Below are 12,721 nucleotides of genomic sequence, written 5' to 3'. Positions count from 1 at the left end.
GTGTAAAGTGAGCAAATAGCTCTCATCATTATTGAATGAGCAGCATATCCAACATTATGATACCTTAAGTATGATGAAACTTGCAAATATCATAGGTTTTTTTCTTCCCATTTTTTACTTCTCATCCAACCCTTTCTTTTTTTTCATTCAATCAAAAGCATTGATGTCACAAGCTTCAAGGCACCAACAAATGAACACAATATCTTGGCATTCCAACAAAAAATAATGAAAATACAAGGCCATGATCAACAAAGCTATTCACTTTTCACACTTTCAACCTTTTATAAAATAGAAAAAAAAAAATTTGAAAAATTTTGCCAGAAGTAAGGAGCCATGCTTCAATGAATCAAATCATAAACTAAATTGAACATCCTAACCAACCCAACAAAAAAGGGGGAAGGGGTGTGTCATAACCAACACTCATCCAATCCAATCACTGTTCCTTGAAGTAGTAGTCTTAAAAAAACACATTCAACTTTGTTGTTGTGGATCTATGGTGTAATCAAAGATGAAATCTTTGTAATAATTAATCTTGTGGGGGTGGTGGTTGTCATCATCATCATGCAGAACATAAATCAGCAAGAAAGGTTTGTCTCTGTACAAAGCCTTATTCACTTTTGTTTAGCATTTGAACTCCTCTTAGCTTCAAGTGTTGTAGCTTCTTTAATTGCTACTTGTGCTTCATTCTCCATTCCAAGTCCTCCAAGTGCAACAGATTCAAGATAAAATGCAATGTGCCATACAGGGGAAATCACTCTTGTTTGCACTGCATCGTTCAGTGCTTCCTGATACATGTCGCTAATAAGATAACACAGACTGCGTCGTGCATAGACTGTAGGAGAAACCATCGTTCCGGCATCAATGAACTGTGTATGAACAGTTAAAAAGAATGGATTCAGAAATTCTACCAAAACTATTCCTTTATCAACAAAATATTGATGTGAAACTCTAGTTACCAGAAAGCGGGATATACGACTTGTTTCAGTACTAAATTCAGTACCTTTTGTGATTAAACTATATTTTATAGAGAATTTGCTAAGCAGTGTAGGAAATGGGGAATTCAGTAAATGTACACATGCAAATAAGAGAGAGCCATGGTAACTATGCTCTAGCTAGAAATCTAAAGCATTATTCACAAACATGAAACTTTCATGCTAACTATGAAGGATTAGGATCCAGTTACCTTCGAATTCAGTAAAAAGTAGTGATCTGTATAACATACAAGTGCATGTAAATCATTAAGAGAGCATAAAAACTACCTGCGTGTAGCATTCAATTGCTAGTTTAAAATCTTTCTGCCGGAAAGCAACGTCGCCCTTTTTCTTACAATTCAATGTCTCCTGCATTTGATCAGTCCACATCTGGAATGATAACTGCAGTATCCAAAAAGAGAAAAGCAAACACAAAAGTAAGCATCTTGTCCACTTGTGCATATAAAATGTATATTACATAAATCTTGTAAAAAATTTTAAAAGGAATATAGCAATTAATTAAAACATAATATAGATAAAGAACCTCATTTGCCACTCCTTCATCATCTTTATAGCCAAGTTTTTCCAGAACTTCATGTATGGCAGTCAAGTCCTTTCTTGCACATGCTTCACCAAGTGGAGACAATGAAGCAAAAGTAGCAGCACTATGTGGAATTCCCATCAAGACATCTGAAGGAACCTATAAAGAAAAGATGAGATCTAAATTTTGTTATGAGAAAATAGTAAGGAGTTGTGATATGTTTGTCATTTCAGCATGTTTTATGTGAACATATACTAATAAACAAACCTCTGTTTCCTTTTGAAGAGGAGCCAGTGCAGCCACTAACGATTTCGGATTAGGCCGTTCTCGAGGTTCGTACTGTAAACACCGTGACGCTAACCGCACCAACTCAGTCCCATCATCATCAGAAAATTGCCCTTCCAAACAAGAATCTGTTAGCATCTGAAGATTTCTGTCCCGAATCAAATCAAGGGCCTGCACAAAATTTTACAATACTTATATATGTATGTGTATTAATAATAGTACACAAACATGCTATGTCTTTGTTAGGGAATTCAGCCAGAAGGAATAACTTACATGACTTGGGGGGATATGTTTCCCACTGAGAAGGTCCAGCAAAAGAGTGCCAAAGCTATAAATCACACTTTCCGGTGTTACTCTCCCTATGGAACAAAGAGATATATGAAATATTGCATCACTCAGATCTTGCAAAATATAACTGGTTGTAAATTTAAAATGCAATACAGATTTTCAACTATGCTGAGTTTGAAGCATTAATAGGCCAGACTAAACAACATTCGTACCGGTTCTGAGATACTCCGGAGGGGTAAATGCCAAATTTGTGCTGTAACTTTTCCCATCCCTACTATTTTTCATGAGGCCGAAACTCGAAAGCCTAGGATTACCATCCTGAAAGTTTCTAACATTTTTATCTCAATCTAATTATGTTAGACACATATAAAATAGGCAAGGCACATAAAGCTTACCTCATCAAATAGAACCCGATATGCATTAAGGTCGTGATAGAGTGCTCGCCCTTTACTTGTACAGTACTCTAGAGCTTGTGCAAGATGTAGAACAACTCTTAGCCGCATTGCCCATTTCATGGGTTGTGTTTCCCCTGGTTTAGACACAAGAAATAGAACCACTCTTAAGTCGAATCTATTCATGGCGCCCTTTCTAATGTCATTTGAATTGTATAACAAAAATACTCGCACGTTCTTGGAGCACATTTAATGTGTGCTCAAGAACATTCCTAGCCACTCATTCTTGATGTTTACAGAACTTTTAAACATTATAACTAAAAATAAACTGCACCCATTGGTATCATGTAAATTCCAAATGGAAAATGGTTAGTAAAATGGTGGCTTAGGCACTAATCCTAACAAAACCTTAAACTAAATAAATAAATCATATATTCAAGATATAGTAATAATATTTTCAAATATGACAAGGAGAAAATATATGCATGGAAGGATTGCTTACAATGGAAAAGGTGCTTTGCAAGTGTTTCATTGGGCATATATTCAGCCACAAGCAACCTTTCATCTCCTTCACAACAACAACCAAGCAAATTTGCTAGTCTCTGGTTCCGAAGCTGACCAACCGATCTTGCTTCCTCCTACAGTTGTTGCAAAAACTTGTTTTTAGTAGGTTAAAACAAAAGGGCAAAAAGAAGGTCTACCATCACAACTTGATGGACATTAGCTTCACATAAAAGATGAAGCTGAAAGATGTTATTTATCTACCCTTTGAAAGAAAACTTATTTAGATACAGTCTTAGATCATCAACATGATAATTGAAAACTAAGTTGTGGAGGAAGTCATGGGGAAAGACTTACCAAAAACTGCCGCGAATCAGGCCAAGCATTTCTGTTGAATCGTTTAACGGCAATCCTCATTTGATTCTCCAGCTTCCCTTTATAAACAACATTTGGTGCCTTCTCTCCATGTTCGGATACAATATTCTCAACAGCAAAACCAGAGGTAGCATTCTTAAGTTGCTCTAGAGAAAATTCACAGAACATAGGCCAGTTACTGACCTCACTTGTGTCCTCATTTTCTGGAACAAAAATCAAATAAACATCCATCATAAATCAGAACTTCTTGTCACACAACCAGAACAACACAATCCACTATGGTTATGGTATGATTTTACCCACCGGCATCTGGAGTTTCAGGAACAGATGCCTTAACTTGTGAATTCATACAACATGGAAAGAATCTGGAGCACTGAATCCCCATTCTGATATGCACAAGTCAAACTTGAATTAACAAAAGCTTCTTCCACTTTCAATAATGTGCCTTTTCCAAATGTGTCTAAAAATGGCAAGTCCCCTTCACTCCACCAGAAGTCTAACAAAACCTTATTCGCTGCCTCGAGATACTTCAATCATGGTCTTTAACTTGGTTTTCCTAATCTCATGTAGTAAGATGTTGGAGCTAGAACTGTCTGCAAATCACTTTAAAAGCTCAGTGTAAGTAGAAAGTTAAAAGGGTATACCAAACAACAATGTGATCCTCAATTTAGTACCAAGCCATTACAACAGAATATTCTGTCAATTCTACACTTTATTTTCTGATGCCACTAACTTCATGAACATTTTGTAGGATCAAGTAAGCACAGAAAATATAATTAACCACCAAATAAAACTCCATCAAATCTAAGGCTACTTCATTAAATCAAAAGGACTTTTGGTAGGTGATCTCACATTCTCTCATAACCAAAACTAATAACACCAGCAACCTCAGTTTTTGCATTTAAAGCTAATAAAACATGAGAGACAAACATCACACATGAATATGTAACTTCATTAATCCAAAAATGGTTTAGGTAAAAGTTAAAACACACACACACATGCTGAATACCTAACTTTTTCATAACCATATAAAATAATACTCTACATACTACTATCTTAGCATCTACCTTCTTATCTGATTTCAGAGTCAACTCAGTTACTCAACAACCCCAGAAATGCAACTCAAGTCAAGTCTTCAACATATAAATATACATACACACAGTACTTTTTCATCCTACTTCAAAAAGCTACTTAACCTTTAAGCTTCTTCTAAGTTGAACCACCTTGAGCTGGAAAGAAAAAAGGGAAATGTTGCTCCTTTTTTTCTCTTTTCTCTTATTTTTCTTTGTTGATCAAAGTCAACAGCTTTTACAAGATCCACATTTTGGAAACAAGGACCCTCGTTTTGCAAATTGAAAAGTTTAAGTCTTTTCCTCGATCCAAACAAATCCCAATAACCATTTCTCCTCATAAACTCAGCATTTTCCCGAAATCACCACTTCTTAGTTCCAACTTCCAAACAGATCAAGTAAAAACATTAAACCCTAAAAATGAAAATTTGCTTTTTTTTAATGAGCAAAATCAAATGAGAAACGGAAAAATAATTGGCAGCTAGTTGAGAAACTCGGAGCTGAACTGAAAGATCTGAGGGTTGTGTGTGAAGAGCAGAAGAAAAAGAAAGATGGTGATGGATGATGGAGCTAGCTATATGCTTTTGATTTTTCTAAACAATTATTTTTCTTTTTGTTTTTTTTTTTAAATAAAAAATAGTATAATATAAAAATGTGAAAAAAAAATCAATTATTACCGACATGTCATGAGTGTATGTCATGAGCATATGTTCGAAGATCTGGAATCTGCATGTTATTTAAAACATTTTTTTATTGCATGATTTGTTGGCAAAACACATTGTCTTGTGGACTTTTATATATTCCATTTATAATGTTTCTGTTTTCGTTTTTAAAATTATTGATTAATATATATATGATAAATAAATAATTAACTTAAATTGAGCAATTCACTTTAAATAAGTGTTAAAAGTTTGAACTCATTTTATATATACAATAATTTATTAGTCAACAACAAACTTTTAAATGAAATCTAAATCGTAAAATTAGTCAACTAAAAAAATATATAATAAATAAATAGTAGACAATATACAAAAACTTAATATAAAAGAATCTTATGTTTAAAATATTTAATCTATTTCAAGATTAAATTATACTAACATAATATTAAAGAAACAATATATGTAAATAATTTTTTATTCATTCAATTTTGTTATAAAATTTGTTATTGGATTTAAATTTTATATTATCTAGCTAATTTTATAAATTAATCATTTTTGTGCTAATAAAAGTTTATTTCTTATATACTTTTTATCTAATTTTTTATTATCACAATAACTCTTATAATAGATAATTATAATTCTCCAATTAAATCAATATAAAATATATTATTTATAAACTAAAATTAATCATTATATATTTCTATATAAATATATAAAAATTTATATTTTATTTAATTTATTTTTAATGTATATTTTATATTTTAATATATATTTCATACTGATTTTAGTAGTTAATTTCAGTATATATCGAATTAAAAAAATATATTCTCTAAGAATAAGAATTATAAGTACAATTGTACAAACACATGCTTTAAATTACACCAATATAAGTTGATGTTAACTTATATATATTATATATAAATATAAATTTATGTATTTCCACCGCCATTTATTTTGGAAGGATTAAAAAGAAATTATATGGTGTGGGTATGCTCATGACGACAAATAGTTGCACGGCTCAGCATTGGATCAATGTGTCTATGAAATTGGATGCACAAATCTCTATATAAAGATTTTTCAGAGATTTGGAAATGTGATAGTTCAGTTTTCATACTGAGAATTTCGTGCAAATAATTCATAATTTATGGATGGTGACAAAAGAATTTGTCACGTATCTATAGAAACTTTTAATGTGTTATTTTCTATAATAATTTTTCACCCGTCAAATTTAGAGTGATTTAAATAAGAGTTAAATTTCAATTTGACTTCTAAAATTTAGTCTGATGTTCAGAACAATCCTATAATTTTATTGGTCTCAATTAGAATCCTTAAATTTATAATTGTCGCTCCAGTTTGTTTCTGCGATTATCTCCGTCACCAGAATACTGATTTGACGCAATTGCATGACATGGTGGACACAACTTAAATGACGGCGCATTAATTTCGCGTCTAAACTCTTTAGAAACTACGTCGTTTCAGTTTTTTGTGGGTTAAAACTCCTTTTTTTTTCACTACGACAATCATAAGTTGCAAAACATCAAGAAAATCCTTACAATGTATGGTTTCCAAAGAGTTTGGGCGCAAAACTAATGCGCCGTCGTTTAAGTAGTGTCAACCATGTCATGCAATTGTGCTAGATCAGCATTTCGGTAACGGAGATGATCGCAAGGACAAGCTGGAGCCACAATTACAAATTTAAAAGTTTTAATTGGGACTAACGAAATTGTAGAGGTCATTCTAAGTATATGACCAAATTTCAGAGACCAAATTAAGATTTAACTCTTTAAACAACTTTGTCGTAATGTTTTTAAAGTTTTAAATTTGACATCTATATAAAGTGGAATTATTTCAAATTTTATTATAATAAATAAATTTAATTTGCATAAAATTAATTAGATTCAAGTGAGTTTTAAAATTTACTAAAAGTTTAAATACAGTAAAAAAATCTAACATTATAGGATTAGGAGTAATACCAAACTTATCAGTCACTTAATTGATCTTCTAAAAAAGAAATATATATATATATATATATAATAAAGTCAAGAGTATAATAATCTATATATTTAAAAAGGCATCCTTAGCACATAATTATCATTGTGTTCTCTTTTGGTGTTAATAGTAATAGATGTCTTGCTTTAGACTAAAAGATCATAAAAAAATGATTATGCACTTCAAAATTCCAACATGCATTCCCATTCCTCAATTCATGCTTCTATTCCTCATCGCTTGCTTCTGCTTTCTCATGTTACAGCTGTCTTCCTAATATTTCTTTCAAAAGAAAAAAAAAAAGTTATTAATTGAGTATATATACATAAACAAATTACTATATAAATCTTTTAATGAATTTCTTATTATGTTAAATTATTGATAGAACAAAAAAAAGCTGTTAAATATATAAACTAAATGGAAATTTTTAAGTTTAAACTATTAATTTTTAAATTCTTTTATATTCTAATTTATCCAACTCAAATAAAATTAGCTAATTATGAGATTAAATTCTTTTGATACTTTTTTTAATGTTATATTCACAAAACAAAACCACTCATATAAGAGTACCATTCTCTTAATCAATTTTACTGGAAAGATAAAGTACCAAAATCTAAGTTAACATTATAGCTTTTAACATTGTAATGTACTACTAATATAATTAAATCAAATATTCATGGCCAGTTTTCACTTTTCATTTTTCACTTATATATGATAAAGCATGATAATTCATTTAGGATTTATGAGTTATTAGTTTATCATCTTCTTCATCATACATGTATACAATATATACAAGTTACAACAAAACTAGAAGATATTGATTTTGGCATGTACTAATTAAGGTGGAAACTCACCTGGAAACTCAGCTACATTCGACTTTAAGTTAATAATTGAGAGCGGTTAGATAATTTGACTGATTTGACTAAATTGTCATTTAACGACTCTCAACTATCAATTTTATGTGAAGTTGATTGTACCTGAATGGCTGAATTTTCACCCGTAATTAATCTAACTCTATTATTACCTAATTATTCTAAATGAGAAATTTGATTACATTTTTGCCCTTTTTTAAATTTATATAAATTGTTGTAGTCAGCAATGATTTCAATTTTATATAGCTCAGGCATAATTTGTGTCTTTGCTACTGTTCCTTGTAAATTGTTACTATGCCAAGCATAATTTGTTGTGGTAGTTGCCTCTCCTCTGTAACTTTGCCTCTAATCATCTATGAGCTTTGTACAATTTATAGATCTATCTTTTCATCTTATTATTGATAAAAGACCATTTACGCTTGTGTTGTCAAATGAAAAAGTGCACATGAAAAACAGATTTTTCAATCACAAAACCAATATCAAATTCAAAAGCAACTTAACATGATAACAGGATAATTAATACTTAGTTCCTCCTTTATCTAAGAAAACATATTATGTTTATATCCATGTTTATGTTTATTCTCTAAATTTTTCAAAACAACTATTTTTTATATTAAAGAAATCTAATTGTGTTATATCAAAGCATGAATAACATCCTTAACTAATTCTTTTTCCCCTTTTGGCATTATCAAAAACAAAGAGAAATTATAATGTTAATAAGTGTACTAGACCTATTTTATAAGACATTCATCAAAACAACGAATTCATGCACCATATATATATATAAGCAAACCAAAATATCCAAGTCATAATAATATAAAGCAAGCATAATATGAAAACATATTCAAAGAGTACCATAAGCCAAATAATAAAAAACTCATAACTTACTAAGGTTAGTGCATAATAATAAAACAAAGCAATAAAATAGAGAGATCGCAACCCTAAGACAAAAGGCAATGCAACAACTGATTCAACGTAAGTACAATAAAAAAAGGTAACGCTAGATAACCAATAATTTTCTTGAACAATATAAACAACCACCAATCAAATCAAAACACACTACACTTCTAAATTACCCACCTAAATTTTAATATTAGAATAACCATCTGTACACCTAGTGAAATGAACATCCAATATATCCATTGTTCACATTTTTTAGTATTTTCATTGTCTACCTATACTTTTCTTAAAAAAAAGTCGTTCCCCGAATTTTCAAAATTGGCGACCTCGTTCTTCAGCGAACAGAGGAAGCACGACGACCGTTACAAACATACGGAAAAAACAAAGCAAACCATTACAAATGAAGAACTTCAATCATTCTTCTCACCAGTAGCATCTTCATCCACAAGCTTCCCATCTAAAACCACCTTGGTCACATCCAGCTTATCCACATCAATTTCAGGAAAAACAGCCTTAACCTGGGTCACGGCTCGATAGAACCCTTGACCAAAAGCCTCGGACACTTTAGTTTCCAATTCCTTTACACGAGCAGCAAGTTGTTCCTTTTCAAGCTCTTGTGTCCGACCAATGGATACAAGGCGAGCACCAACCTCCTAATGCAAAAATATTAATTAGTAGCATTAAGCACACAATAACTCATCAAAACAAACAAAACATACCTGCAAACTGGCACCTATGTGTCCCACTTCATTGATCATCTTCCCATCAGCAGGGAATTGGCCAAACTGATCAGAGAGAGCCATAAACGGAAAAAGCTTAGACCACAATGACCTCAATAAGCTGTGTGAATATTTTGAATTTGTAAAGAGTTGGGCAAACAATTGGGAGAGTGAAGTGGAGAGACAATGTGTGTGTGTATAGAGAGAGAATATTAAGTTGGGGAGACTTTACAGGATAATTAACCTCATGTAGAATAATGTGACTAATCAATGAACAAAATGTCAAAACATTGATTAAAACATATAGCAAAATTGCGGGCAAATCCCTTTGGCAGTGAACACACACCATAGATATTATCTATTTATGATCATCTCCAGCCAAAAAAGGATAATCTTTTAATAGTAGCCGCCATGAAATTCGCAAGATTGCCCTTGAATGTTTGAAATATATCTTCTTAGAACAGGATATGCCATGGGAACAATTCCACCTTTAAGATTATTTGCTTGAGCGGCGTGTTACAGAATTAGCATATGTATAGCAACACAGCAATAATAATGAAGTTGCTTCTTCACCTCCTCTGAGCCTTCCACAAATTTGGCCTTCTTTTTGCATGTCTCTTCCATGACATCACCTTCATGATGGTTTTTCCTCTTGTGTGTCTCTTTGTCCACAACACCACAATCATCCCACTTGGAGTCCCTATTTAAAAAAGAATTTAAACAGCTATCGTTTTCAGTGAGTCGATGCATGAAAAACCTGCAATATTCTTTTTTAGTTTACATATACAAATCAAAAATTGTCTTCACATAGAATGATAACAACATTAAAACATAAATAAAATAAGAGGGATTCAATTTATACTATTATCTAATAACAATAGTAGAAGTTGAGGATGAAGATCCATTTTCAAACTTAGTTTCCCTTTTGTCAAGAACAATAGTAAAAAATTGAACAGAAAGGTTTAACATGCTTTCAATTTGCTGGCCCAAGGGTGTTTTCCTCACGTTTACCGAAGGTACACTGATGCAGGGGCCCCAAGTGTTTTGCAATACAAAACTGGGTGACCTAAAGAAATCAATTTTACAAATGGTGGGATACCCTAAGTAATTTTATTGTGACAATGTGCTTATACATATAACAATTTTCACGACAAAATCCATAAAAATAAGGAAACAACAACGTAAATCAAAAGAAGAGTTTAATTAAATGTCATTATGTATAAACAAGAGATATGATCAACAATGATATCAATGTTAAATCACAATTCAGCTCTTGATAAACACAACAAAAATAACAGAATTGCCCGAACAATACTCAAAACCATGGTATTCAAAAGAACAATTATCAAATTGCAAAAGAACAGTTAACAAACAAAAACACGGCAAGATATGAACCAAAAAGTTGGCGTACAAATGAACTATGGCATACCTTTGGCGAGCTTGTTCCCGGAGAATGGATGTGAATTTCCCCTCCATGTATCGATGGATTCTCCTCAACTCATCCAGAATTATGGTAGACTCTCGAGAAGGAGGAGGAGGAGGTTGAAGTGCTTCTTCTTGAGCTTTCATCCGATCCATCTTAGCTTGAACTTCAACACCACCTTGTGGTAGTGGTCGATCATCAGGAGGAGGACAATCGGACACCATCCATCCCGTTTTGCTATCAAGAATAAAACACAATGAAGTACAAAATAAAAACTGTAAATAATTCTCAAGGCTTTCTTTTATGAAAATAATATGCAAATTGAATTCAATCGATAGGTAAATTAGGGCATGCATGAGTGCATGAAACTCACTCAGATGGCTCCGCTGAGTGTTCGGAGGAAGGAGGATAATACACGGGACTCAGAGGAGCATACTCATCAGATGGCTCAGATTGGGGTTTCTTAGGAACTATGGCATCCCTTTGTCGAGCTTGTTCCCGGAGAATGGATGTGAATTTCCCCTCCATGTATCGATGCATTCTCCTCAACTCATCCAGAATCATGGAAAACTCTCGAGAAGAAGGAGGAGGAAGAGGTGGTGGAGGTAGAGGTGCTTTTTTATAAGCTTTCATCCGATCCATCTTGGCTTGAACATCATCACCGCCTTGTGGTAGTGGTGGATCATCGGGAGGAGGACAATCGGACACCATCCATCCCGTTTTCCTATCAAGAATAAAACACAATCAAGTACAAAATAAACAGTGTAAATAATTCTCAAGGCTTTCTTTTATGAAAATAATATGCAAATTGAATTCAATTGATAGGTAAATTAGGGCATGCATGAATGCATGAAACTCACTCAGAGTGTTTGGAGGAAGGAGTATAATACACGGGACTCGGAGGAGATGGCTCAGATTGGGGTTTCTTAGGAACTATGGATGTGAATTGCTCCTTCATGTATCGACGCATTCTCCTCAATTCATCCATAATCATGGAAAACTCTCGAGAAGGAGGAGGAGGAGGTGGTGGAGGTTGAGGTGCTTCTTCTTGAGCTTTCATCCGTGGTAGATCATCAGGAGGAGAATAAGGATAATTGAACACCATCCATTTCCCCATCCATCCCGTTTTGCTATCAAGAATAAAACACAATCAATTAAGTACAAAATAAAAACTGTAAATAATTCTCAAGGCTTTCTTTTATGAAAATTGAATTCAATTGATAGGTAAATTAGGACATGCATGAATGCATGAAACTCACTCAAATGGCTTCGCTGAGTGTTCGGAGGAATGAGGACTATACATGGGACTCAGAGGAACATAGTCATCAGGAATATCCAAGAGACACAGAGTAACACACTCATATTGGGGTACTATGGCACCCTTTTGTCGAGCTTGTTCCCGGATAATTGATGAGAATTGCTCCTCCATGTATCGATAGATTGTCCTCAACTCATACATAATGATGGAAGACTCTCGATTAAGAGGAGGAAGTGGAAAAAACACTTCCGAATAGGTCTTACCGCGCTTTGATGGTGACGATGATTCCATCTCTGCAACTGGAAACCGGAGAATTAGGTCTTGGGAATTGTGGGGGGTTCATATACGGAATTCAGAGAAAAATTAAAAACGAAACGCAAACAAAACACCCAATAAATCTCACCCGTTTTGAGTTTTGACTATTAAGTATTTCAATCATGCCAACTAATGAAGTGGAGAATTTATGTCGACGCGTAGGCAT

At 33.0% G+C, this 12,721-nt stretch overlaps 2 protein-coding genes across 4 annotated transcripts; both read right to left on the bottom strand.

The window, feature by feature from the left end:
- Positions 1–191: 191 nt before the first annotated feature.
- On the bottom strand, positions 192–5,022 carry LOC107621268 (serine/threonine-protein kinase BSK3). Of its 2 annotated transcripts, none has more exons than XM_016323305.3 (11): positions 4,550–5,022; positions 3,657–3,946; positions 3,336–3,556; positions 2,980–3,115; positions 2,481–2,614; positions 2,298–2,403; positions 2,071–2,156; positions 1,780–1,968; positions 1,516–1,671; positions 1,260–1,373; positions 192–866 (listed from the first exon to the last, which is right to left on the bottom strand). In XM_016323305.3, exons 2-11 carry the CDS (start codon positions 3,736–3,738, stop codon positions 612–614), a joined length of 1,479 nt encoding a protein of 492 aa, XP_016178791.1. In that variant the 5' UTR covers positions 3,739–3,946; positions 4,550–5,022; the 3' UTR covers positions 192–611. The 2 variants fall into 2 exon arrangements, with proteins under 2 accessions (XP_016178791.1, XP_016178797.1); XM_016323311.3 differs by having other exon boundaries at positions 4,421–4,979.
- Positions 5,023–8,882: 3,860 nt separating this feature from the next.
- LOC107621249 (uncharacterized) lies at positions 8,883–12,721 on the bottom strand. 2 transcript variants are annotated; one of them, XM_088504592.1, is made up of 8 exons: positions 12,644–12,721; positions 12,242–12,539; positions 11,843–12,112; positions 11,356–11,706; positions 10,989–11,219; positions 10,133–10,259; positions 9,560–9,625; positions 8,883–9,493 (listed from the first exon to the last, which is right to left on the bottom strand). In XM_088504592.1, exons 2-8 carry the CDS (start codon positions 12,529–12,531, stop codon positions 9,251–9,253), a joined length of 1,578 nt encoding a protein of 525 aa, XP_088360718.1. In that variant the 5' UTR covers positions 12,532–12,539; positions 12,644–12,721; the 3' UTR covers positions 8,883–9,250. The 2 variants fall into 2 exon arrangements, 1 of the variants encoding a protein (XP_088360718.1); XR_001615834.3 differs by having other exon boundaries at positions 9,906–10,259; positions 12,242–12,673.

The sequence above is a fragment of the Arachis ipaensis genome, chromosome B2, assembly GCF_059453495.1.
Source record: "Arachis ipaensis isolate K30076 ecotype BB chromosome B2, ASM5945349v1, whole genome shotgun sequence".
In the NCBI taxonomy this organism is placed as follows: domain Eukaryota; kingdom Viridiplantae; phylum Streptophyta; class Magnoliopsida; order Fabales; family Fabaceae; genus Arachis; species Arachis ipaensis.
Note: the sequence above shows the minus strand (reverse complement) of the source record. Positions and strands in the feature narration are given on the sequence as shown.